Source organism: Caretta caretta, chromosome 21 (assembly GCF_965140235.1).
Source record: "Caretta caretta isolate rCarCar2 chromosome 21, rCarCar1.hap1, whole genome shotgun sequence".
In the NCBI taxonomy this organism is placed as follows: domain Eukaryota; kingdom Metazoa; phylum Chordata; order Testudines; family Cheloniidae; genus Caretta; species Caretta caretta.
Window position 1 is genome coordinate 4,980,650 of NC_134226.1, and position 27,840 is coordinate 5,008,489.

The following is a 27,840-nucleotide window of genomic DNA, read 5'->3' on the forward strand; positions in this document are numbered from 1 at the left end:
GCTGAGGGACCCCCTTTTAAGAAGGGTTGAGCGTCTCTTTTCTCTTTGTCCTCGTAAACTGCCCTAGAAATGATTGTGACTTGGCTTTTTTGAAATTTGCAGTCAAAGCGTATTTGTGACCGCTTGAATTGAAGCCGGGGTCCGATGGAACATGGTGTGGCGAAGGGGCGGCTGTAAGGGGATGGTGGAGGCCGTGATAAATTCGACCCTTTTTTGAAAAAAGCCAAGAAACCCCCCAAAACAATCCAAATCTTTCCAGCTCTGGAAATGAACAGGTGAGGTGCGGGGCTCCTTTCAGCTCCTCGCTTCCACGTAATCCTTCCTCATTTCCTCTTGCCCTGCCCAATTGACACTGTCCCACCAACCTCAGCTTTGACCCTCTGTTTCCTGTGCAGAATAAAACATACTGCTGGCTGTAGTAGTGTTACTTGTCTTGATTGGGAAAGGTCCCTACGTGGTGTCCCAATTCCAGGCCTTTGGTCTCTTTGCTGGTAGACTGAGGCTATATTTTTGGACTGTCTTTGAGGTGATTGAAAGAGCTGTCCTTCCTGACAGGTGTTGGTGATCTGGTGGCATAGGTACACGTGTCGTGGTGTTGGATCTTGCACGTGGGTGCACCTAACCCAACTAACAGGACTGAGTAAGAAGTAAGGGATGTCTGTTTTGGAAAAGGGTAGGGGCTTCAAAGTTGGAATGTTCTTGGTGGGGTAGACAGGTAAGTCGGGAAGGGTGTTGGTGAGGGATGGAGGATTCCTTGGTCATGGGAGGTTCCCTTACCTGTTCATTTCCAGACCTTTTCACATTTGTGACTCCTTTCCCCTTGTTTCAAGGAAGTAGGATTTTTGTGAAGGAAGGGTGACCGCCCTGTAATCGGGGTTCGGGTCGCTTTCCTTTCCCCTTCTTTGCATTGGCCCTCTTCATGCCAAAGTCCAAAGTGAGCTCCCTGTAACAAGGGTGTGCAACTTTCCCAAGCTTACTCGCCCATTTGAAAGCTAGTTATGGAAAGCAGCCACTTTGGAGAGTTAGGGGTTTGTCCTTCTAGCTCTCCTGTCGCCGTGCCCTACTCACACGCACAACCAAGTCCAAACCGAGCGAACTCTGCATCCCGCTGGCCCTGACTTCCGCTGCTGCTGCAAGGTTTCCTGCTCTATGCCACAGGTTGGTGCCGAAGACTGGGAGTTGGGCTAATTTCAAGGAGAGGCCTTGTCCATTTAATCTGAACAGCTTTGGTAGTTACGTGTACGGAGCCCACGCCTCACCACGTTTCTCCCCTTTTCTCTTTCTCTGTCTCTCTCTCTCCCTCTAGCAACTCAAAAGAGAAAACGGAGAAGAGGACAGAAGTACCAAAGAAACGGCAGGAAAAGACGATAGAAGCAGAAGCCACAGAAAAGGGACACACACCTTGCACACATGGGCCTCCCTGCAATGAGGACACGGGATTTCCACTTAAGCTTCATTCCCCCTTGAGGTGCCAGGTAAAAGGACCTCCCTGTAAACAGGGATCAAGGTCCACCCCTTCCCAGCAAAAAGGCTTGAGGTGTCCGTTTGGTAGCTTTAAGAAGGGTAGCGGTCTCTCTGTGCCTTTCAGCTCTTTTGGAGCTAGGCTTTAAAATGCCTTGTGCCGTTGACCTCTCCCTGTAAGAAGGGTTCAGGTCTCCCCTTTCTAGACTGTTTTGGGCCGCAGGCACTTGCCGGGCAAAGAGACCACCCTCTCCTGAGGGAATGGAGGTCTCTCCTTTTCAGCGCTTTAGCCTCTGGCCCATTGTAATGCCCCTGGCTTGAGGACCACCCTGTAAGGAGGGTTTGGGTCTCCTTTGCCATGCTGCTTTGGCCACAGGTCACTTTGACATGCCAGGCAAAATGACTACCCTGTAAGCAGGGTGTAAGGTCTTCTCTCTCTCCATCTTAAGCCAGTGGGGCCTTTCCGTGCCTGTGGCTGAGGGACCCCCCTTTCAGAAGGGTAGCGGTCTCTCTGTGCCTTTCAGCTCTTCAGGAGCTAGGCTTTGAAATGCCCTGTGCCGTTGACCTCTCCCTGTAAGAAGGGTTCAGGTCTCCCCTTTCTAGACTGTTTTGGGCCGCTGGCACTTGCTGGGCAAAGAGACCACCCTCTCCTGAGGGAATGGAGGTCTCTCCCTTTCTCCACTCTAGGGTTTCGCCAAAGCTTAAGGACCACCCTGTAAGGAGGGTTTGGGTCTCCTTTGCCATGCTGCTTTCGCCACGGGTCACTTTGACATGGCAGGCAAAATGACCGCCCTGTAAATAGGGTGTAAGGTCTTCTCCCTCTCCCTCTTAAGCCAGTGGGGCCTTTCCGTGCCAGTGGCTGAGGGACCCCCTTTTAAGAAGGGTTGAGCGTCTCTTTTCTCTTTGTCCTCGTAAACTGCCCTAGAAATGATTGTGACTTGGCTTTTTTGAAATTTGCAGTCAAAGCGTATTTGTGACCGCTTGAATTGAAGCCGGGGTCCGATGGAACATGGTGTGGCGAAGGGGCGGCTGTAAGGGGATGGTGGAGGCCGTGATAAATTCGACCCTTTTTTGAAAAAAGCCAAGAAACCCCCCAAAACAATCCAAATCTTTCCAGCTCTGGAAATGAACAGGTGAGGTGCGGGGCTCCTTTCAGCTCCTCACTTCCACGTAATCCTTCCTCATTTCCTCTTGCCCTGCCCAATTGACACTGTCCCACCAACCTCAGCTTTGACCCTCTGTTTCCTGTGCAGAATAAAACATACTGCTGGCTGTAGTAGTGTTACTTGTCTTGATTGGGAAAGGTCCCTACGTGGTGTCCCAATTCCAGGCCTTTGGTCTCTTTGCTGGTAGACTGAGGCTATATTTTTGGACTGTCTTTGAGGTGATTGAAAGAGCTGTCCTTCCTGACAGGTGTTGGTGATCTGGTGGCATAGGTACACGTGTCGTGGTGTTGGATCTTGCACGTGGGTGCACCTAACCCAACTAACAGGACTGAGTAAGAAGTAAGGGATGTCTGTTTTGGAAAAGGGTAGGGGCTTCAAAGTTGGAATGTTCTTGGTGGGGTAGACAGGTAAGTCGGGAAGGGTGTTGGTGAGGGATGGAGGATTCCTTGGTCATGGGAGGTTCCCTTACCTGTTCATTTCCAGACCTTTTCACATTTGTGACTCCTTTCCCCTTGTTTCAAGGAAGTAGGATTTTTGTGAAGGAAGGGTGACCGCCCTGTAATCGGGGTTCGGGTCGCTTTCCTTTCCCCTTCTTTGCATTGGCCCTCTTCATGCCAAAGTCCAAAGTGAGCTCCCTGTAACAAGGGTGTGCAACTTTCCCAAGCTTACTCGCCCATTTGAAAGCTAGTTATGGAAAGCAGCCACTTTGGAGAGTTAGGGGTTTGTCCTTCTAGCTCTCCTGTCGCCGTGCCCTACTCACACGCACAACCAAGTCCAAACCGAGCGAACTCTGCATCCCGCTGGCCCTGACTTCCGCTGCTGCTGCAAGGTTTCCTGCTCTATGCCACAGGTTGGTGCCGAAGACTGGGAGTTGGGCTAATTTCAAGGAGAGGCCTTGTCCATTTAATCTGAACAGCTTTGGTAGTTACGTGTACGGAGCCCACGCCTCACCACGTTTCTCCCCTTTTCTCTTTCTCTGTCTCTCTCTCTCCCTCTAGCAACTCAAAAGAGAAAACGGAGAAGAGGACAGAAGTACCAAAGAAACGGCAGGAAAAGACGATAGAAGCAGAAGCCACAGAAAAGGGACACACACCTTGCACACATGGGCCTCCCTGCAATGAGGACACGGGATTTCCACTTAAGCTTCATTCCCCCTTGAGGTGCCAGGTAAAAGGACCTCCCTGTAAACAGGGATCAAGGTCCACCCCTTCCCAGCAAAAAGGCTTGAGGTGTCCGTTTGGTAGCTTTAAGAAGGGTAGCGGTCTCTCTGTGCCTTTCAGCTCTTTTGGAGCTAGGCTTTAAAATGCCTTGTGCCGTTGACCTCTCCCTGTAAGAAGGGTTCAGGTCTCCCCTTTCTAGACTGTTTTGGGCCGCAGGCACTTGCCGGGCAAAGAGACCACCCTCTCCTGAGGGAATGGAGGTCTCTCCTTTTCAGCGCTTTAGCCTCTGGCCCATTGTAATGCCCCTGGCTTGAGGACCACCCTGTAAGGAGGGTTTGGGTCTCCTTTGCCATGCTGCTTTGGCCACAGGTCACTTTGACATGCCAGGCAAAATGACTACCCTGTAAGCAGGGTGTAAGGTCTTCTCTCTCTCCATCTTAAGCCAGTGGGGCCTTTCCGTGCCTGTGGCTGAGGGACCCCCCTTTCAGAAGGGTAGCGGTCTCTCTGTGCCTTTCAGCTCTTCAGGAGCTAGGCTTTGAAATGCCCTGTGCCGTTGACCTCTCCCTGTAAGAAGGGTTCAGGTCTCCCCTTTCTAGACTGTTTTGGGCCGCTGGCACTTGCTGGGCAAAGAGACCACCCTCTCCTGAGGGAATGGAGGTCTCTCCCTTTCTCCACTCTAGGGTTTCGCCAAAGCTTAAGGACCACCCTGTAAGGAGGGTTTGGGTCTCCTTTGCCATGCTGCTTTCGCCACGGGTCACTTTGACATGGCAGGCAAAATGACCGCCCTGTAAATAGGGTGTAAGGTCTTCTCCCTCTCCCTCTTAAGCCAGTGGGGCCTTTCCGTGCCGGTGGCTGAGGGACCCCCTTTTAAGAAGGGTTGAGCGTCTCTTTTCTCTTTGTCCTCGTAAACTGCCCTAGAAATGATTGTGACTTGGCTTTTTTGAAATTTGCAGTCAAAGCGTATTTGTGACCGCTTGAATTGAAGCCGGGGTCCGATGGAACATGGTGTGGCGAAGGGGCGGCTGTAAGGGGATGGTGGAGGCCGTGATAAATTCGACCCTTTTTTGAAAAAAGCCAAGAAACCCCCCAAAACAATCCAAATCTTTCCAGCTCTGGAAATGAACAGGTGAGGTGCGGGGCTCCTTTCAGCTCCTCACTTCCACGTAATCCTTCCTCATTTCCTCTTGCCCTGCCCAATTGACACTGTCCCACCAACCTCAGCTTTGACCCTCTGTTTCCTGTGCAGAATAAAACATACTGCTGGCTGTAGTAGTGTTACTTGTCTTGATTGGGAAAGGTCCCTACGTGGTGTCCCAATTCCAGGCCTTTGGTCTCTTTGCTGGTAGACTGAGGCTATATTTTTGGACTGTCTTTGAGGTGATTGAAAGAGCTGTCCTTCCTGACAGGTGTTGGTGATCTGGTGGCATAGGTACACGTGTCGTGGTGTTGGATCTTGCACGTGGGTGCACCTAACCCAACTAACAGGACTGAGTAAGAAGTAAGGGATGTCTGTTTTGGAAAAGGGTAGGGGCTTCAAAGTTGGAATGTTCTTGGTGGGGTAGACAGGTAAGTCGGGAAGGGTGTTGGTGAGGGATGGAGGATTCCTTGGTCATGGGAGGTTCCCTTACCTGTTCATTTCCAGACCTTTTCACATTTGTGACTCCTTTCCCCTTGTTTCAAGGAAGTAGGATTTTTGTGAAGGAAGGGTGACCGCCCTGTAATCGGGGTTCGGGTCGCTTTCCTTTCCCCTTCTTTGCATTGGCCCTCTTCATGCCAAAGTCCAAAGTGAGCTCCCTGTAACAAGGGTGTGCAACTTTCCCAAGCTTACTCGCCCATTTGAAAGCTAGTTATGGAAAGCAGCCACTTTGGAGAGTTAGGGGTTTGTCCTTCTAGCTCTCCTGTCGCCGTGCCCTACTCACACGCACAACCAAGTCCAAACCGAGCGAACTCTGCATCCCGCTGGCCCTGACTTCCGCTGCTGCTGCAAGGTTTCCTGCTCTATGCCACAGGTTGGTGCCGAAGACTGGGAGTTGGGCTAATTTCAAGGAGAGGCCTTGTCCATTTAATCTGAACAGCTTTGGTAGTTACGTGTACGGAGCCCACGCCTCACCACGTTTCTCCCCTTTTCTCTTTCTCTGTCTCTCTCTCTCCCTCTAGCAACTCAAAAGAGAAAACGGAGAAGAGGACAGAAGTACCAAAGAAACGGCAGGAAAAGACGATAGAAGCAGAAGCCACAGAAAAGGGACACACACCTTGCACACATGGGCCTCCCTGCAATGAGGACACGGGATTTCCACTTAAGCTTCATTCCCCCTTGAGGTGCCAGGTAAAAGGACCTCCCTGTAAACAGGGATCAAGGTCCACCCCTTCCCAGCAAAAAGGCTTGAGGTGTCCGTTTGGTAGCTTTAAGAAGGGTAGCGGTCTCTCTGTGCCTTTCAGCTCTTTTGGAGCTAGGCTTTAAAATGCCTTGTGCCGTTGACCTCTCCCTGTAAGAAGGGTTCAGGTCTCCCCTTTCTAGACTGTTTTGGGCCGCAGGCACTTGCCGGGCAAAGAGACCACCCTCTCCTGAGGGAATGGAGGTCTCTCCTTTTCAGCGCTTTAGCCTCTGGCCCATTGTAATGCCCCTGGCTTGAGGACCACCCTGTAAGGAGGGTTTGGGTCTCCTTTGCCATGCTGCTTTGGCCACAGGTCACTTTGACATGCCAGGCAAAATGACTACCCTGTAAGCAGGGTGTAAGGTCTTCTCTCTCTCCATCTTAAGCCAGTGGGGCCTTTCCGTGCCTGTGGCTGAGGGACCCCCCTTTCAGAAGGGTAGCGGTCTCTCTGTGCCTTTCAGCTCTTCAGGAGCTAGGCTTTGAAATGCCCTGTGCCGTTGACCTCTCCCTGTAAGAAGGGTTCAGGTCTCCCCTTTCTAGACTGTTTTGGGCCGCTGGCACTTGCTGGGCAAAGAGACCACCCTCTCCTGAGGGAATGGAGGTCTCTCCCTTTCTCCACTCTAGGGTTTCGCCAAAGCTTAAGGACCACCCTGTAAGGAGGGTTTGGGTCTCCTTTGCCATGCTGCTTTCGCCACGGGTCACTTTGACATGGCAGGCAAAATGACCGCCCTGTAAATAGGGTGTAAGGTCTTCTCCCTCTCCCTCTTAAGCCAGTGGGGCCTTTCCGTGCCGGTGGCTGAGGGACCCCCTTTTAAGAAGGGTTGAGCGTCTCTTTTCTCTTTGTCCTCGTAAACTGCCCTAGAAATGATTGTGACTTGGCTTTTTTGAAATTTGCAGTCAAAGCGTATTTGTGACCGCTTGAATTGAAGCCGGGGTCCGATGGAACATGGTGTGGCGAAGGGGCGGCTGTAAGGGGATGGTGGAGGCCGTGATAAATTCGACCCTTTTTTGAAAAAAGCCAAGAAACCCCCCAAAACAATCCAAATCTTTCCAGCTCTGGAAATGAACAGGTGAGGTGCGGGGCTCCTTTCAGCTCCTCACTTCCACGTAATCCTTCCTCATTTCCTCTTGCCCTGCCCAATTGACACTGTCCCACCAACCTCAGCTTTGACCCTCTGTTTCCTGTGCAGAATAAAACATACTGCTGGCTGTAGTAGTGTTACTTGTCTTGATTGGGAAAGGTCCCTACGTGGTGTCCCAATTCCAGGCCTTTGGTCTCTTTGCTGGTAGACAGAGGCTATATTTTTGGACTGTCTTTGAGGTGATTGAAAGAGCTGTCCTTCCTGACAGGTGTTGGTGATCTGGTGGCATAGGTACACGTGTCGTGGTGTTGGATCTTGCACGTGGGTGCACCTAACCCAACTAACAGGACTGAGTAAGAAGTAAGGGATGTCTGTTTTGGAAAAGGGTAGGGGCTTCAAAGTTGGAATGTTCTTGGTGGGGTAGACAGGTAAGTCGGGAAGGGTGTTGGTGAGGGATGGAGGATTCCTTGGTCATGGGAGGTTCCCTTACCTGTTCATTTCCAGACCTTTTCACATTTGTGACTCCTTTCCCCTTGTTTCAAGGAAGTAGGATTTTTGTGAAGGAAGGGTGACCGCCCTGTAATCGGGGTTCGGGTCGCTTTCCTTTCCCCTTCTTTGCATTGGCCCTCTTCATGCCAAAGTCCAAAGTGAGCTCCCTGTAACAAGGGTGTGCAACTTTCCCAAGCTTACTCGCCCATTTGAAAGCTAGTTATGGAAAGCAGCCACTTTGGAGAGTTAGGGGTTTGTCCTTCTAGCTCTCCTGTCGCCGTGCCCTACTCACACGCACAACCAAGTCCAAACCGAGCGAACTCTGCATCCCGCTGGCCCTGACTTCCGCTGCTGCTGCAAGGTTTCCTGCTCTATGCCACAGGTTGGTGCCGAAGACTGGGAGTTGGGCTAATTTCAAGGAGAGGCCTTGTCCATTTAATCTGAACAGCTTTGGTAGTTACGTGTACGGAGCCCACGCCTCACCACGTTTCTCCCCTTTTCTCTTTCTCTGTCTCTCTCTCTCCCTCTAGCAACTCAAAAGAGAAAACGGAGAAGAGGACAGAAGTACCAAAGAAACGGCAGGAAAAGACGATAGAAGCAGAAGCCACAGAAAAGGGACACACACCTTGCACACATGGGCCTCCCTGCAATGAGGACACGGGATTTCCACTTAAGCTTCATTCCCCCTTGAGGTGCCAGGTAAAAGGACCTCCCTGTAAACAGGGATCAAGGTCCACCCCTTCCCAGCAAAAAGGCTTGAGGTGTCCGTTTGGTAGCTTTAAGAAGGGTAGCGGTCTCTCTGTGCCTTTCAGCTCTTTTGGAGCTAGGCTTTAAAATGCCTTGTGCCGTTGACCTCTCCCTGTAAGAAGGGTTCAGGTCTCCCCTTTCTAGACTGTTTTGGGCCGCAGGCACTTGCCGGGCAAAGAGACCACCCTCTCCTGAGGGAATGGAGGTCTCTCCTTTTCAGCGCTTTAGCCTCTGGCCCATTGTAATGCCCCTGGCTTGAGGACCACCCTGTAAGGAGGGTTTGGGTCTCCTTTGCCATGCTGCTTTGGCCACAGGTCACTTTGACATGCCAGGCAAAATGACTACCCTGTAAGCAGGGTGTAAGGTCTTCTCTCTCTCCATCTTAAGCCAGTGGGGCCTTTCCGTGCCTGTGGCTGAGGGACCCCCCTTTCAGAAGGGTAGCGGTCTCTCTGTGCCTTTCAGCTCTTCAGGAGCTAGGCTTTGAAATGCCCTGTGCCGTTGACCTCTCCCTGTAAGAAGGGTTCAGGTCTCCCCTTTCTAGACTGTTTTGGGCCGCTGGCACTTGCTGGGCAAAGAGACCACCCTCTCCTGAGGGAATGGAGGTCTCTCCCTTTCTCCACTCTAGGGTTTCGCCAAAGCTTAAGGACCACCCTGTAAGGAGGGTTTGGGTCTCCTTTGCCATGCTGCTTTCGCCACGGGTCACTTTGACATGGCAGGCAAAATGACCGCCCTGTAAATAGGGTGTAAGGTCTTCTCCCTCTCCCTCTTAAGCCAGTGGGGCCTTTCCGTGCCAGTGGCTGAGGGACCCCCTTTTAAGAAGGGTTGAGCGTCTCTTTTCTCTTTGTCCTCGTAAACTGCCCTAGAAATGATTGTGACTTGGCTTTTTTGAAATTTGCAGTCAAAGCGTATTTGTGACCGCTTGAATTGAAGCCGGGGTCCGATGGAACATGGTGTGGCGAAGGGGCGGCTGTAAGGGGATGGTGGAGGCCGTGATAAATTCGACCCTTTTTTGAAAAAAGCCAAGAAACCCCCCAAAACAATCCAAATCTTTCCAGCTCTGGAAATGAACAGGTGAGGTGCGGGGCTCCTTTCAGCTCCTCACTTCCACGTAATCCTTCCTCATTTCCTCTTGCCCTGCCCAATTGACACTGTCCCACCAACCTCAGCTTTGACCCTCTGTTTCCTGTGCAGAATAAAACATACGGCTGGCTGTAGTAGTGTTACTTGTCTTGATTGGGAAAGGTCCCTACGTGGTGTCCCAATTCCAGGCCTTTGGTCTCTTTGCTGGTAGACTGAGGCTATATTTTTGGACTGTCTTTGAGGTGATTGAAAGAGCTGTCCTTCCTGACAGGTGTTGGTGATCTGGTGGCATAGGTACACGTGTCGTGGTGTTGGATCTTGCACGTGGGTGCACCTAACCCAACTAACAGGACTGAGTAAGAAGTAAGGGATGTCTGTTTTGGAAAAGGGTAGGGGCTTCAAAGTTGGAATGTTCTTGGTGGGGTAGACAGGTAAGTCGGGAAGGGTGTTGGTGAGGGATGGAGGATTCCTTGGTCATGGGAGGTTCCCTTACCTGTTCATTTCCAGACCTTTTCACATTTGTGACTCCTTTCCCCTTGTTTCAAGGAAGTAGGATTTTTGTGAAGGAAGGGTGACCGCCCTGTAATCGGGGTTCGGGTCGCTTTCCTTTCCCCTTCTTTGCATTGGCCCTCTTCATGCCAAAGTCCAAAGTGAGCTCCCTGTAACAAGGGTGTGCAACTTTCCCAAGCTTACTCGCCCATTTGAAAGCTAGTTATGGAAAGCAGCCACTTTGGAGAGTTAGGGGTTTGTCCTTCTAGCTCTCCTGTCGCCGTGCCCTACTCACACGCACAACCAAGTCCAAACCGAGCGAACTCTGCATCCCGCTGGCCCTGACTTCCGCTGCTGCTGCAAGGTTTCCTGCTCTATGCCACAGGTTGGTGCCGAAGACTGGGAGTTGGGCTAATTTCAAGGAGAGGCCTTGTCCATTTAATCTGAACAGCTTTGGTAGTTACGTGTACGGAGCCCACGCCTCACCACGTTTCTCCCCTTTTCTCTTTCTCTGTCTCTCTCTCTCCCTCTAGCAACTCAAAAGAGAAAACGGAGAAGAGGACAGAAGTACCAAAGAAACGGCAGGAAAAGACGATAGAAGCAGAAGCCACAGAAAAGGGACACACACCTTGCACACATGGGCCTCCCTGCAATGAGGACACGGGATTTCCACTTAAGCTTCATTCCCCCTTGAGGTGCCAGGTAAAAGGACCTCCCTGTAAACAGGGATCAAGGTCCACCCCTTCCCAGCAAAAAGGCTTGAGGTGTCCGTTTGGTAGCTTTAAGAAGGGTAGCGGTCTCTCTGTGCCTTTCAGCTCTTTTGGAGCTAGGCTTTAAAATGCCTTGTGCCGTTGACCTCTCCCTGTAAGAAGGGTTCAGGTCTCCCCTTTCTAGACTGTTTTGGGCCGCAGGCACTTGCCGGGCAAAGAGACCACCCTCTCCTGAGGGAATGGAGGTCTCTCCTTTTCAGCGCTTTAGCCTCTGGCCCATTGTAATGCCCCTGGCTTGAGGACCACCCTGTAAGGAGGGTTTGGGTCTCCTTTGCCATGCTGCTTTGGCCACAGGTCACTTTGACATGCCAGGCAAAATGACTACCCTGTAAGCAGGGTGTAAGGTCTTCTCTCTCTCCATCTTAAGCCAGTGGGGCCTTTCCGTGCCTGTGGCTGAGGGACCCCCCTTTCAGAAGGGTAGCGGTCTCTCTGTGCCTTTCAGCTCTTCAGGAGCTAGGCTTTGAAATGCCCTGTGCCGTTGACCTCTCCCTGTAAGAAGGGTTCAGGTCTCCCCTTTCTAGACTGTTTTGGGCCGCTGGCACTTGCTGGGCAAAGAGACCACCCTCTCCTGAGGGAATGGAGGTCTCTCCCTTTCTCCACTCTAGGGTTTCGCCAAAGCTTAAGGACCACCCTGTAAGGAGGGTTTGGGTCTCCTTTGCCATGCTGCTTTCGCCACGGGTCACTTTGACATGGCAGGCAAAATGACCGCCCTGTAAATAGGGTGTAAGGTCTTCTCCCTCTCCCTCTTAAGCCAGTGGGGCCTTTCCGTGCCGGTGGCTGAGGGACCCCCTTTTAAGAAGGGTTGAGCGTCTCTTTTCTCTTTGTCCTCGTAAACTGCCCTAGAAATGATTGTGACTTGGCTTTTTTGAAATTTGCAGTCAAAGCGTATTTGTGACCGCTTGAATTGAAGCCGGGGTCCGATGGAACATGGTGTGGCGAAGGGGCGGCTGTAAGGGGATGGTGGAGGCCGTGATAAATTCGACCCTTTTTTGAAAAAAGCCAAGAAACCCCCCAAAACAATCCAAATCTTTCCAGCTCTGGAAATGAACAGGTGAGGTGCGGGGCTCCTTTCAGCTCCTCACTTCCACGTAATCCTTCCTCATTTCCTCTTGCCCTGCCCAATTGACACTGTCCCACCAACCTCAGCTTTGACCCTCTGTTTCCTGTGCAGAATAAAACATACTGCTGGCTGTAGTAGTGTTACTTGTCTTGATTGGGAAAGGTCCCTATGTGGTGTCCCAATTCCAGGCCTTTGGTCTCTTTGCTGGTAGACAGAGGCTATATTTTTGGACTGTCTTTGAGGTGATTGAAAGAGCTGTCCTTCCTGACAGGTGTTGGTGATCTGGTGGCATAGGTACACGTGTCGTGGTGTTGGATCTTGCACGTGGGTGCACCTAACCCAACTAACAGGACTGAGTAAGAAGTAAGGGATGTCTGTTTTGGAAAAGGGTAGGGGCTTCAAAGTTGGAATGTTCTTGGTGGGGTAGACAGGTAAGTCGGGAAGGGTGTTGGTGAGGGATGGAGGATTCCTTGGTCATGGGAGGTTCCCTTACCTGTTCATTTCCAGACCTTTTCACATTTGTGACTCCTTTCCCCTTGTTTCAAGGAAGTAGGATTTTTGTGAAGGAAGGGTGACCGCCCTGTAATCGGGGTTCGGGTCGCTTTCCTTTCCCCTTCTTTGCATTGGCCCTCTTCATGCCAAAGTCCAAAGTGAGCTCCCTGTAACAAGGGTGTGCAACTTTCCCAAGCTTACTCGCCCATTTGAAAGCTAGTTATGGAAAGCAGCCACTTTGGAGAGTTAGGGGTTTGTCCTTCTAGCTGTCCTGTCGCCGTGCCCTACTCACACGCACAACCAAGTCCAAACCGAGCGAACTCTGCATCCCGCTGGCCCTGACTTCCGCTGCTGCTGCAAGGTTTCCTGCTCTATGCCACAGGTTGGTGCCGAAGACTGGGAGTTGGGCTAATTTCAAGGAGAGGCCTTGTCCATTTAATCTGAACAGCTTTGGTAGTTACGTGTACGGAGCCCACGCCTCACCACGTTTCTCCCCTTTTCTCTTTCTCTGTCTCTCTCTCTCCCTCTAGCAACTCAAAAGAGAAAACGGAGAAGAGGACAGAAGTACCAAAGAAACGGCAGGAAAAGACGATAGAAGCAGAAGCCACAGAAAAGGGACACACACCTTGCACACATGGGCCTCCCTGCAATGAGGACACGGGATTTCCACTTAAGCTTCATTCCCCCTTGAGGTGCCAGGTAAAAGGACCTCCCTGTAAACAGGGATCAAGGTCCACCCCTTCCCAGCAAAAAGGCTTGAGGTGTCCGTTTGGTAGCTTTAAGAAGGGTAGCGGTCTCTCTGTGCCTTTCAGCTCTTTTGGAGCTAGGCTTTAAAATGCCTTGTGCCGTTGACCTCTCCCTGTAAGAAGGGTTCAGGTCTCCCCTTTCTAGACTGTTTTGGGCCGCAGGCACTTGCCGGGCAAAGAGACCACCCTCTCCTGAGGGAATGGAGGTCTCTCCTTTTCAGCGCTTTAGCCTCTGGCCCATTGTAATGCCCCTGGCTTGAGGACCACCCTGTAAGGAGGGTTTGGGTCTCCTTTGCCATGCTGCTTTGGCCACAGGTCACTTTGACATGCCAGGCAAAATGACTACCCTGTAAGCAGGGTGTAAGGTCTTCTCTCTCTCCATCTTAAGCCAGTGGGGCCTTTCCGTGCCTGTGGCTGAGGGACCCCCCTTTCAGAAGGGTAGCGGTCTCTCTGTGCCTTTCAGCTCTTCAGGAGCTAGGCTTTGAAATGCCCTGTGCCGTTGACCTCTCCCTGTAAGAAGGGTTCAGGTCTCCCCTTTCTAGACTGTTTTGGGCCGCTGGCACTTGCTGGGCAAAGAGACCACCCTCTCCTGAGGGAATGGAGGTCTCTCCCTTTCTCCACTCTAGGGTTTCGCCAAAGCTTAAGGACCACCCTGTAAGGAGGGTTTGGGTCTCCTTTGCCATGCTGCTTTCGCCACGGGTCACTTTGACATGGCAGGCAAAATGACCGCCCTGTAAATAGGGTGTAAGGTCTTCTCCCTCTCCCTCTTAAGCCAGTGGGGCCTTTCCGTGCCGGTGGCTGAGGGACCCCCTTTTAAGAAGGGTTGAGCGTCTCTTTTCTCTTTGTCCTCGTAAACTGCCCTAGAAATGATTGTGACTTGGCTTTTTTGAAATTTGCAGTCAAAGCGTATTTGTGACCGCTTGAATTGAAGCCGGGGTCCGATGGAACATGGTGTGGCGAAGGGGCGGCTGTAAGGGGATGGTGGAGGCCGTGATAAATTCGACCCTTTTTTGAAAAAAGCCAAGAAACCCCCCAAAACAATCCAAATCTTTCCAGCTCTGGAAATGAACAGGTGAGGTGCGGGGCTCCTTTCAGCTCCTCACTTCCACGTAATCCTTCCTCATTTCCTCTTGCCCTGCCCAATTGACACTGTCCCACCAACCTCAGCTTTGACCCTCTGTTTCCTGTGCAGAATAAAACATACTGCTGGCTGTAGTAGTGTTACTTGTCTTGATTGGGAAAGGTCCCTACGTGGTGTCCCAATTCCAGGCCTTTGGTCTCTTTGCTGGTAGACTGAGGCTATATTTTTGGACTGTCTTTGAGGTGATTGAAAGAGCTGTCCTTCCTGACAGGTGTTGGTGATCTGGTGGCATAGGTACACGTGTCGTGGTGTTGGATCTTGCACGTGGGTGCACCTAACCCAACTAACAGGACTGAGTAAGAAGTAAGGGATGTCTGTTTTGGAAAAGGGTAGGGGCTTCAAAGTTGGAATGTTCTTGGTGGGGTAGACAGGTAAGTCGGGAAGGGTGTTGGTGAGGGATGGAGGATTCCTTGGTCATGGGAGGTTCCCTTACCTGTTCATTTCCAGACCTTTTCACATTTGTGACTCCTTTCCCCTTGTTTCAAGGAAGTAGGATTTTTGTGAAGGAAGGGTGACCGCCCTGTAATCGGGGTTCGGGTCGCTTTCCTTTCCCCTTCTTTGCATTGGCCCTCTTCATGCCAAAGTCCAAAGTGAGCTCCCTGTAACAAGGGTGTGCAACTTTCCCAAGCTTACTCGCCCATTTGAAAGCTAGTTATGGAAAGCAGCCACTTTGGAGAGTTAGGGGTTTGTCCTTCTAGCTCTCCTGTCGCCGTGCCCTACTCACACGCACAACCAAGTCCAAACCGAGCGAACTCTGCATCCCGCTGGCCCTGACTTCCGCTGCTGCTGCAAGGTTTCCTGCTCTATGCCACAGGTTGGTGCCGAAGACTGGGAGTTGGGCTAATTTCAAGGAGAGGCCTTGTCCATTTAATCTGAACAGCTTTGGTAGTTACGTGTACGGAGCCCACGCCTCACCACGTTTCTCCCCTTTTCTCTTTCTCTGTCTCTCTCTCTCCCTCTAGCAACTCAAAAGAGAAAACGGAGAAGAGGACAGAAGTACCAAAGAAACGGCAGGAAAAGACGATAGAAGCAGAAGCCACAGAAAAGGGACACACACCTTGCACACATGGGCCTCCCTGCAATGAGGACACGGGATTTCCACTTAAGCTTCATTCCCCCTTGAGGTGCCAGGTAAAAGGACCTCCCTGTAAACAGGGATCAAGGTCCACCCCTTCCCAGCAAAAAGGCTTGAGGTGTCTGTTTGGTAGCTTTAAGAAGGGTAGCGGTCTCTCTGTGCCTTTCAGCTCTTTTGGAGCTAGGCTTTAAAATGCCTTGTGCCGTTGACCTCTCCCTGTAAGAAGGGTTCAGGTCTCCCCTTTCTAGACTGTTTTGGGCCGCAGGCACTTGCCGGGCAAAGAGACCACCCTCTCCTGAGGGAATGGAGGTCTCTCCTTTTCAGCGCTTTAGCCTCTGGCCCATTGTAATGCCCCTGGCTTGAGGACCACCCTGTAAGGAGGGTTTGGGTCTCCTTTGCCATGCTGCTTTGGCCACAGGTCACTTTGACATGCCAGGCAAAATGACTACCCTGTAAGCAGGGTGTAAGGTCTTCTCTCTCTCCATCTTAAGCCAGTGGGGCCTTTCCGTGCCTGTGGCTGAGGGACCCCCCTTTCAGAAGGGTAGCGGTCTCTCTGTGCCTTTCAGCTCTTCAGGAGCTAGGCTTTGAAATGCCCTGTGCCGTTGACCTCTCCCTGTAAGAAGGGTTCAGGTCTCCCCTTTCTAGACTGTTTTGGGCCGCTGGCACTTGCTGGGCAAAGAGACCACCCTCTCCTGAGGGAATGGAGGTCTCTCCCTTTCTCCACTCTAGGGTTTCGCCAAAGCTTAAGGACCACCCTGTAAGGAGGGTTTGGGTCTCCTTTGCCATGCTGCTTTCGCCACGGGTCACTTTGACATGGCAGGCAAAATGACCGCCCTGTAAATAGGGTGTAAGGTCTTCTCCCTCTCCCTCTTAAGCCAGTGGGGCCTTTCCGTGCCGGTGGCTGAGGGACCCCCTTTTAAGAAGGGTTGAGCGTCTCTTTTCTCTTTGTCCTCGTAAACTGCCCTAGAAATGATTGTGACTTGGCTTTTTTGAAATTTGCAGTCAAAGCGTATTTGTGACCGCTTGAATTGAAGCCGGGGTCCGATGGAACATGGTGTGGCGAAGGGGCGGCTGTAAGGGGATGGTGGAGGCCGTGATAAATTCGACCCTTTTTTGAAAAAAGCCAAGAAACCCCCCAAAACAATCCAAATCTTTCCAGCTCTGGAAATGAACAGGTGAGGTGCGGGGCTCCTTTCAGCTCCTCACTTCCACGTAATCCTTCCTCATTTCCTCTTGCCCTGCCCAATTGACACTGTCCCACCAACCTCAGCTTTGACCCTCTGTTTCCTGTGCAGAATAAAACATACTGCTGGCTGTAGTAGTGTTACTTGTCTTGATTGGGAAAGGTCCCTACGTGGTGTCCCAATTCCAGGCCTTTGGTCTCTTTGCTGGTAGACTGAGGCTATATTTTTGGACTGTCTTTGAGGTGATTGAAAGAGCTGTCCTTCCTGACAGGTGTTGGTGATCTGGTGGCATAGGTACACGTGTCGTGGTGTTGGATCTTGCACGTGGGTGCACCTAACCCAACTAACAGGACTGAGTAAGAAGTAAGGGATGTCTGTTTTGGAAAAGGGTAGGGGCTTCAAAGTTGGAATGTTCTTGGTGGGGTAGACAGGTAAGTCGGGAAGGGTGTTGGTGAGGGATGGAGGATTCCTTGGTCATGGGAGGTTCCCTTACCTGTTCATTTCCAGACCTTTTCACATTTGTGACTCCTTTCCCCTTGTTTCAAGGAAGTAGGATTTTTGTGAAGGAAGGGTGACCGCCCTGTAATCGGGGTTCGGGTCGCTTTCCTTTCCCCTTCTTTGCATTGGCCCTCTTCATGCCAAAGTCCAAAGTGAGCTCCCTGTAACAAGGGTGTGCAACTTTCCCAAGCTTACTCGCCCATTTGAAAGCTAGTTATGGAAAGCAGCCACTTTGGAGAGTTAGGGTTTGTCCTTCTAGCTGTCCTGTCGCCGTGCCCTACTCACACGCACAACCAAGTCCAAACCGAGCGAACTCTGCATCCCGCTGGCCCTGACTTCCGCTGCTGCTGCAAGGTTTCCTGCTCTATGCCACAGGTTGTTTCCAAAGAGTGGGAGTTGGGCTAATTTCAGGGTGGGGTTTTGTGGAAATGAAATTTCCTCACTCAATACTTTTAGTTACCATCACCCTAATCTTTTCTCTACTTTATGGCATACTTCCAGTCACTTTAAATCACAAGTGTTTTCAGATGTAGTAATGTATCCCCGTCAATCCAGATTCAGCTCTGTGACTGGAGTTCTTCTTTTGCTGATATCTTGCCTGGCTGTGAATTCTCTGTAACCAGTCTTGATACTTGTTTATTTGGTAGCTAACGTATTTGAAGGGGATGCTTTGCGGGGGGTTTTATTTTCCCTGTCGGCCACAGTGATGCTTGTCCGAATAGTCTTTCTTCGGGTCACGGTACATTCAGTTGACTCTAGTATTGTGGCTTATGAGAGAAGATGAATGCATAACTCAAAAGACTCCACCGTTGTCTGTATAGTGTACAATGAAGAGTGAATTAATAAAGGAGAGCATAAAACTGCTCAGGACATCTTTGTCATGTGGTTTCAACATCAAATTGTGTCGTCTTTTATGTTTTTTGAGTACATAATTGCAATGCATCTCACTTTCTGTTCCTTCCTACTGTTTGTAACTCACTTTTTGCCTACCACACTAGATTTCAAACTTTTCAGGGCAGTTTCCATATATTATTTTGTACAGCTTGTTCTGTTATCCTCTATGTCCATGCGGACATGAGCAGAAAATAGAAATGAAAACATAACATGTAAACTTATTTTATGTCGAAGTTGGAATCTGCAAATCCCAATTTATTTCCTGAGCTCCATCAGCAGACAGTTTTATGTATCTAGAAATAGGTTAGTTGGACACTTTGAAATAGTAATCATGAAATCCAACTCCTTCAGATAAATAAGTATTTTCTGTTTACTAACTAAAAGAGAGTATGAAAAACAGCAGGAAAAATACTTTCCATTGATCTGAAATTCCAGATTGATTCTTTTATTATTGTTTTGTGTGTTGAGGAAATGTTCAGCCCAGGTTATAATTATGGAGGCTTGCTCAGTGGATTCATTTTTTAAGAGGAGATGGTCTCAAATCAAACTCCTTTATCTGTGCAATTCCCTGATTTGGGGAGAGTTTGAATTCTTATCCAGATCTAAAAACATTTACAATAGTCCTAGCTATAGAATGAGCCAAACCGTGCCCTAAATTTGAGCACACGGATATCTGTTAAGCTTGGATTTGAACATTGCAGTTCAGGCTAATTTCTTATTTTAATAAAACCAGTTCACTGCCTTCCTTCTTAAAATAAGACTTAGCACTTCTATAGATCTTTTTACTCCTTCACTCCCAGTATACTTTGCAAAGGGTTAGTGATGTAAGGTCCAGCTTGAGGGGTTAAGTGTGTGTATATATTTGTAAGCTATAGTTTACTGGGTTATTTTATGGCCTTTTTATCACAGCTGTACAGCTGTGTCAGCTAACTTTTTAAAAAATGTTAAAACAACATAAAAGGAGCCTATATATAAAACTTGGATCAAATCTGTTAACAACAGATGTTTCCTTCCCAGAGACATTTTTCTGTCCTAAATTAAAAATAAAAGCCACTTCAATTTTATCATGCCAGTAAATGGATATAATTAAAACTGGGGCTGTCAAGTGATTAAAAAAAATTATTTGCAATTAATCGTGCTGTTAAACAATAATATAATACCATTTATTTAAATATTTTGGGATGTTTTCTACATTTTCTACCATGTCAAACTTTAGAGCCCACAAGTCCAATCAGTCCTACTTCTTGTTCAGCCAATCGCTCAAACAGGTTTGTTTACATTTGCAGAAGATAATGCTGCCTGGTTCTTGTGCACAATGTCACCTGAAAGTGAGAACAGGCATTTGCATGGCACTGCTGTAGCCGGTAATGCAAGATATTTACATGCCAGATGCGCTAAATATTTTGTCCCTTGATGCTTCAATCAGCATTCCAGAGGATATGCATCCATGCTGATGACGGGTTCTGCTTGGTAACAATCCAGAGCAGTGCGGACCGACGCATGTTCATTTTCACAATGTGAATCAGATGCCACCTGTAGAAGGTTGATTTTGTTTTTTGGTGGTTAGGGTTTTGTAGTTTCTGCATCAGAGTGTTGTTCTTTTAAGACTTCTGAAAACATGCTCTACACTTCATCCCTCTCAGATTTTGGAAGGCACTTCAGATTCTTAAATCTTGGGTCGAGTGCCGTAGCTATCTTTAGAAATTTCACATTGGTATCTTTTCTGCATTTTGTCAAATTTGCAGTGAAAGTGTTCTTAAAACGAACAACATGTGCTGGGTCATCATCCGAGATTGCTATAACATGAAATATATGGCAGAATGAGGGTAAAACAGAGCAGGAGACATACAATTCTCCTCCAAGGAGTTCAGTCACAAATTCAATTAACGCATTACATTTTAACAAGCACCATCAGCATGGAAGCATGTCCTCTGGAACGATGGCCAAAGCTTGAAGAGGCATATGAATCTTTAGTGCATTTGGCAGATAAATATCTTGTGATGCTAGCTACAACAGTGTCATGCAAACACCCGTTCTCACTTTCAGGTGACATTGTAAATAAGAAGCGGGCAGCATTACCTCCCATAAATGTAAACAAACTTGTTTCTCTTAGCGATTGGCTGAACAAGAAGTAGGACTTGTAGGCTCTAAAGTTTTACATTGTTTTGTTTTTGAGTGCAGTTATGTAACAAAAAAAAATCTACATTTGTAAGTTGCACTTTCATGATAAAGAGATTGCATGACAGTACTTGTATGAAGTGAATTAAAAAATACTATTTCTTTTGTTTATAATTTTTACAGTGCAAATATTTGTAATAAAAATAATATAAAGTGAGCACTGTACACTTTGTATTCTGTGATGTAACTGAAATTGATATATTTGAAAATGTAGAAAAACATCCAGAAATATTTAATAAATTTCAATTGGTATTCTATTGTTTAACAGCACGGTTAATTTTTTTAATTGCGATTAATTTTTTGAGTTAATTATGTGAGTTAACTGCGATTAATTGACAGCCCTAATTAAAACACAATCTACTGAGGGATTTCGTTTCACATGATACGTCCATAACAGGTGTGTTTTCTTAATGCTTATAACAGTCTGCAACACGACTATATTTTCATTTGGGGCGGGGTAGGCAGATATGGCAGTAAGGTGTCCGGGAGCAGAACAGGAATGAAAGGCATCCAAATGGAAAATATTAGATTGGGGAGGGTGCCTTTATTATTCTCACTCTCTCCCCTCTTTATTTTGCTGTACATCCTGTTAGGTAGGCATCTTGCTGAGACTGACTTCTTTGGTAAAATAAATGTTGTTTTTTAAATATAGCATCAAAAACAAAAATTAAGGTCAATTCAGTGTTTACTTTTTCAGCTGCTTTGTCACACTGAACAGAACAAATATTTCTTTATCTTCCATACTGACGTTTTTAAAGTTGTTGTTTGCACACCCACAAATAGAAAAGCCAGGCAACAGTAGTTTTTTTCTTATATTGTTAAGATTTATAATATTAAAGGAACAATTTGTACCTTTACAAATCTTGACAAATCTCCAAATTGCGCTCTAGGGTCTAGTGCCTCAGTCTGCTCCATTGATTCTGACGGATTTACTTTTGATTCTCACCAATGTGATGTCAGAACAATATATAGAACTTACGGAGTGGTTTTTTACCTGAGGATCTCAAAGTTCCTTACAAATGGAGTGAATTGTTATTGTCAGTTTACAGGTGAGGAAACTGAGTCAGAGTTTAAGTGACTTAGTGAAGATCAAAACGTTAGTGACATAGCTAGGACCAGAACTCAGGTTTGTGGCTTCAGTCGAGTTCACCATCCACAGGATGACTATGAGAGCAGCCTGTCAAGCTTATGGATTGTATATTCTCAGAACAAAGTTCCCAAACTCATCTGGTGTGTGTGTGTGTGTGTGTGTTGTTGATCCACTTAGAGAGTTTGTTGGTCAAAAGGTGGTGACTCTCATTCTTCCACCTACTAAAATTCATCAAGGCAGCTAAAAGTACAGTAAATACTTTCCTAATGCTAAATTTCTACCAAAGTAGAACTAGTTACCACAAACAGGTAGTGGAGTGGTGCTGTAGGGGGTGCAGCGCAATGATGACTGGGAAGGAAGGTGTCTGTGAGATTCTCTGTTAAGATGTAACCCTTATTTTGAAAAATGGGCGGTCTCTTGTTCTAAGGTTATTTTTTGCTGTGAAGGAAAGGAAAATAAAAGCTAAACAGAGAAGAATAGGCAACAGAGAAAATGGGCAGGAAAAAGCAACCTGTCCTCCATCTGAATTGAAAGGAGTAAGGAGGGGATTAACTTGACTGATGTAAGACATCCTTTTCCCTGAGTGTGTTAAATCATTCTTGCTAGAAATGACTTGTCCCTGGGTCTCATTAGGGTACCAGCAAAAACCAAATATTTGGCCTCTAGAATTTACCAATTTGCATCTTTAGCTGCATTTGTTATCAACAGAAGTGAGCTGCAGGAGGTTCCTTTTAGGCCTCCCTCCAAGGCTTTAGAACTTGTTTTTATCTATCAGTTACTCAGTCCCAATACTGACCATAAGTTTCAAAGCCCTTTCATCTGTGGACCATGTTCACTGCTGGCCTAAGTGAATTCCTGATTGAAGTAAACAGCATTCTTCTTATTTCAGTCAGTGGTGGGTTTGGCCCCTGGTTCATTCTTAATTTAATTACTCAAAAAATCCCAGATTCTAAAAGCCTTCAAAGTTCCTGCAATATTACAATACAGGGGTGGGTGTGTGTGGATGTGTAATTTCACATTTTTATACTGCTTTTAAGTCGTATTAATTCAGGGTAAAACTACACAAACCATATTATGCTCACTTTCAGTGTAATGCAAATTGTACGTCTCTCCATTTTTAAAGTGAAAAGAACCAGGTTCCATGAAAGAGTTAAGCATGTGTCATGTGGAAAAAAAAAAAAAGGATATAGGGGAGGGGAAAAATGTGATAGTGAGATTGCTATGAACTATTTAAAGCTAGATCAAGCTTTGGACAAACTCCATCTCATAATTTGGAACCACAAGCATAAACCGTGCAAGGGAATTCCACTGCACATGTTAGTGGACTGAACGATTTGAACTAAAGGGGAGTCACACACAGTCTCGACAGAGCTGCCGCAGAGCTTAAAAACCCAAGAGTACTAAAGTAATATCCAGTTTTGCTTGTAAGTAATCAGCAGGGATGTTGTTACAGGGGAGTTTAAAAGCAACGAAGAGGAAGCAGCTTTTCTGGACAATGTTCTATGTTCTGAGCTTGATGGGTGAGTATTAAACATAAAAAGGCTACATTTATGGCTACTAAATGCATTAAGCACAAAATGGGGGGGGGGTGGATAATGCACAGGGAAATACCTTTCTGTACTACTGCTCATTGGATAGCAGGGTAGGGAAAAGAGTGAGTGTACTATAAGTGTAATATAATGTATGTTCAATAAAATTGGAGCAGACTTATGTGGAGAGCATTATATTGAGGACATTATAGGCAGAAGAAGGACACTTCCCCAATCCAGCTTCTCCAAAACAGCCAAAAATGAGTGTTCTGAACAGAAATTATTACAGCTTTAAGCAGAGTTGGGAAACAAGATATGAAAGCATCCCATTAGAAACCATGTTATAAGGAAGACGTAAATGTACGGAGTACCTCTAATGAATGTGTATCATTTGTTGCTCTGCATTAGTCTAAAAGGACAGAGGTTTCTAATTTGTGGTGATAATTTTATAGGAATTAAACACTTATTTAAAAAACAAGTGTAACCAAAACACCTGGTGGTATAAAAAAATCTGCTCACTTCCAAAAAAACCTTTGCTTCCTCAGATGAACTCCCTGTGACTATGGGGAATCCTCCACCCACCTTAATTCCACAAGTAACACTCAGCATGAGGGCGGGTGGGGTGGGAAAGAGAGAAATTCTAAGGATTTTTGGTCTGTAGGTTTTTTGTTTTGTGCAGGGTGTTTTGTTTGTTGGGCTTTAGTTTTTGTTTAAGCAATATTTAACTTTTTGATTAGATTTTCATGTATTTAATCTAAAACCAAGAATCTTAATACTAATGAAGATTGGTGTAATAAATTTTAAGGGGACTTTTTTGTCTAAATATTCTATATGCTGTATTAGAATAACATCCAAGACCCTGTAGGTATTCAACCTACTTTATTTTCCCCTTAATCCGTGAAATGTGAGATAGTCGATCCTCTTAAATAAGCAGTTACATTGTGCTCTTCTGTCTCTTGTTTCATTGCTAATATTTCAAAAAGGATCAAGTTCATGCCTCTATCAAGCTGGCATGACGTATTCATAGATATTTAGGTCAGAAGGGACCATTATGATCATCTAGTCTGACCTCCTGCACAACACAGGCCACAGAATTGTTCATCTGAGCCATTTCATCTCACCCTCTAGTAGGCACTTACAGAAAGCGCAGTACGAAGAAGCCTTTAAAGTGTGTTTCAGCATTGTATGACTGAGGTCTGTGGTAAGCAAGGCTTTTGTGCAACAGCATTTGTCTGGCATTAGAAATCTGAGTCACTTGTGAGATGAAAAAAGGTAAAGGCAAAATTATCACATGATAGGGTTTGGGAGGGTGAGGGGTGATATTTTTTTATTTTGTACCTGTAATGGACTTTGAGAGAAAATGCACATACTGTAAAATGTGATACCTTTCATTAACCAAGCCAATACTCTGCACTTGTACAGCATATTGCAATGCTTTGCATACAGTTAATTAGTTTCCCACATGTCTGGCTGGTTGGTCTTGCCCACATACTGATGGTCATATTTGGGGTCAAGAAGGGCTTTTTCCCCAAATCAGATTAACAGAGACCCTGGGGGTGGTTTGCCTTCCTCTGCAACATGGGGCATGGGTCACTTGCTGATTTCAAACTAGAGTAAAGGGTGGATTCTCTGTAATATGAAGTCTTTAAATCAAGATTTGAGGGCTTCAGTGACTCAGCCAGTGACTGTGGACCCACTACGACAAGAATAGGGGTGTAAGATTCTATGGCCAGATATCAGACTAGATGATGGTGCCTTCTGGCCTTCAAGTCTGTAAGTTTCTGAACACCCCAGTGAGGTAGAGAAGTATTATTTCCATTCCATGTAAGGGTAAAATAAAGCATTTTTAAAATTAAGGGCATGATTTTTAGAGGTTCTGAATACCTGCGTTTCTCGTTGACTTCTGTTGCAGCTGAGAGTGCCTAGCACCTGTGAAAATAAGTCCCTAGGTGACATGTCTCAAGGTTCCACAGTGAATCAGTTATACAGGTGAAGTTCTATATCCTAGTTACTGACCTTAGTCCATAGACAATGCTGCCTTTTTGGTGGCTTCTAGTACATGAGCTTTTTCAGGTGTCAGCTTTTTCAGGTGTTCACAAACTAGAAGAATATATAAACTCAGTGTCGTGATATTAAAAACCAGGTACTGCAAAGGAAGTGTTGCTGGCTATCAATTTTCAAGCATCTAAGCGGAGGCTCTATTGCACATCTCTTAATTCTACGAGTTGTTCTCCCTTCCTCCTTTTTTAGCCCTTCTGTTCACAATAAGCTGCTCCTAAGGCCTTATTTTCATTCAGGAAGACTTATAGCAGGTGCTGTGCAAAATTTGGTCATTTGCAGGGATTCATACAAACAAACCTTTTTGGTCAGGAGGAGATAAAGGTCTGGGAATCTGTGACAGGTTGTTACCCCCGGGATGCAGTCTGGGAGCTGCTGGAACCATTGTGCCCCCTAACAATGTAGCTGTGCTGGTCTCTCTCTCACACTGCTCTGCTGGTGATTCAGCCAGCCTCTCCAGGTCCTGTTATCACCCAAAATGACAGCAGGTGGCACCATACACCCAACTGAGTTACCTGAATGCCTTCCTAAGCCTCCCATAGATTCATAACAGAGCACAACAATTTCCCAGCTCCCCAGGCTAGCACCCCTGCTGGAGTATAAACCCAGAACAAGTTTGCATTGCACAGGGATCTGTGCAATGCAAGTTCATTAATATAGTTCACTTCCCCCTTGATATGGGAAAGATACGCAAAACCAGCCTGTGTTAATCAAGATGAGATTTTCCCAGACACTTCACTTAAAGACACACTGGTTAAGATAAAACATAAAACAAGTTTATTAACTACAGAAAGATAGATTAAAAGTGATTTATAAGTGATATCAAACAGATCAAAGCAGATTATCTATCAAATAAACAAAAATGCAAACTAAGCCTAATATACTAGATAGATAAGCAATTTGAATTAGCAATCTCTCACCCTGACTGATGATACAAGCAGTCCACCAAATTTCCATACACAGGCTAGAAATCCCATTAGCCTGGGACCAGCACTTTCCCCAGTTCAGTCTTTGATCCTTAGATCCTTAGATGTTTCCAGGATTTCTCTTGTGTGGAGAGTGAAGCCAAGTGATGTCACTCCCCACCTTATATAGTTTTTCCATACGGTGGGAACCCTTTGTTCCAAGCTAAATTCCCTGCCCAGCTTGTGGAAAAATACAGGTACCAAAATGGAGTTCAGTGTCATGTGGTCTGGTTGCATGCCTTGTTGAGTCATAGCATCCATTACTCATGGCTGAAATGTTCCTGTTGAGGACAAACCTTTTCCACGGTCAATTGTCTTTGCTGATGGGCCATTAGCACTGTCTAGCTTCTTCATTGTTGTACCTGAAAGGCTAGCTGTGGGTGTTTTCAACTTCACAACATCTTTCAGTAACACATACATAGCAAAACTCTAGAACTTCACGTACAGTGATAACACATACAATCCAACAGGATATTAATGTTCAAGAGATCAAGACTTTTAGAATACTACCTTACAAGGCATACCTTGTATAAGATGCCACATAATTATATCATGATCATATTACTAGGGCGTGGCGTGTAGAGTATCACAGAACCCATCAAGTTTCAGAGTAACAGCCGTGTTAGTCTGTATTTGCAAAAAGAAAAGGAGTACTTGTGGCACCTTAGAGACTAACCAATTTATCTGAGCATAAGCTTTCGTGAGCTACAGCTCACTTCATCGGATGCATACTATGGAAAGTGTAGAAGATCTTTTTATACACACAAAGCATGAAAAAATACCTCCCCCCACCCCACTCTCCTGCTGGTAATAGCTTATCTAAAGTGATCACTCTCCTTACAATGTGTATGATAATCAAGTTGGGCCATTTCCAGCACAAATCCAGGTTTTCTCCCCCCCCCCCCCCCCCCCCCACACACACACACATACAAACCCACTCTCCTGTTGGTAATAGCTTATCTAAAATGACCACTCTCCTTACAATGTGAATGATAATCAAGGTGGGCCATTTCCAGCACAAATCCAGGGTTTAACAAGAACGTCTGGGGGGGGGGGGGAGGAAAAAACAAGGGGAAATAAGTTACCTTGCATAATGACTAAGCCACTCCCAGTCTCTATTCAAGCCTAAGTTAATTGTATCCAATTTGCAAATGAATTCCAATTCAGCAGTCTCTTGCTGGAGTCTGGATTTGAAGTTTTTTTGTTGTACTATCGCAACTTTCATGTCTGTAATCGCGTGACGATAGAGAGATTGAAGTGTTCTCCGACTGGTTTATGAATGTTATAATTCTTGACATCTGATTTGTGTCCATTTATTCTTTTACGTAGAGACTGTCCAGTTTGACCAATGTACATGGCAGAGGGGCATTGCTGGCACATGATGGCATATATCACATTGGTGGATGTGCAGGTGAACGAGCCTCTGATAGTGTGGCTGATGTTATTAGGCCCTGTGATGGTGTCCCCTGAATAGATATGTGGGCACAGTTGGCAATGGGCTTTGCTGCAAGGATAGGTTCCTGGGTTAGTGGTTCTGTTGTGTGGTATGTGGTTGCTGGTGAGTATTTGCAGAAGTCACCTACCACAGGACAGGCCTAACAAAGAAAATAACAGAACGCCACTAGCCATCACCTTCAGCCCCCAACTAAAACCCCTCCAACGCATTATTAAGGCTCTACAACCTATCCTGAAGGATGACCCAACACTCTCATAAATCTTGAGAGACAGGCCAGTCCTTGCCTACAGACAGCCCCCCAATCTGAAGCAAATACTCACAAGCAACCACATACCACACAACAGAACCACTAACCCAGGAACCTATCCTTGCAACAAAGCCCGTTGCCAACTGTGCCCTCATATCTATTCAGGGGACACCATCACAGGGCCTAATAACATCAGCCACACTATCAGAGGCTCAGCAACATTTCTCCACTTCCGTGATAGACAACAGAAGGATGCCTTTCAAGAGCTATGTACAAATTGGCTTATATAGCAAGCTAAGAATTCCCTCTTTCCCATTGACATATAGTAAGTGAAAACAGAGCAGCTTTATACTGTTCCAAAGGAAAATTTGTTGACCCATCTTTTCAGACTCTGAAGTAAGATTAGAA

General features: G+C 46.9%; 1 protein-coding gene across 2 annotated transcripts in view; it reads left to right on the forward strand.

Annotated features, from left to right (window-relative positions):
• Nucleotides 1-22,415: 22,415 nt before the first annotated feature.
• CD34 (CD34 molecule) overlaps nucleotides 22,416-27,840 on the forward strand; it is a 28,868-nt gene continuing 23,443 nt past the window's right edge. Inside the window, exon 1 of one of the 2 annotated variants that reach the window (XM_048826563.2) lies at nucleotides 22,416-22,697. In XM_048826563.2, the coding sequence (XP_048682520.1) occupies nucleotides 22,619-22,697 (79 nt within the window). In that variant the 5' untranslated portion in view covers nucleotides 22,416-22,618. The remainder of the gene's footprint in view (nucleotides 22,698-27,840) is intronic. The other variant, XM_075121859.1, reaches the window with a different exon arrangement.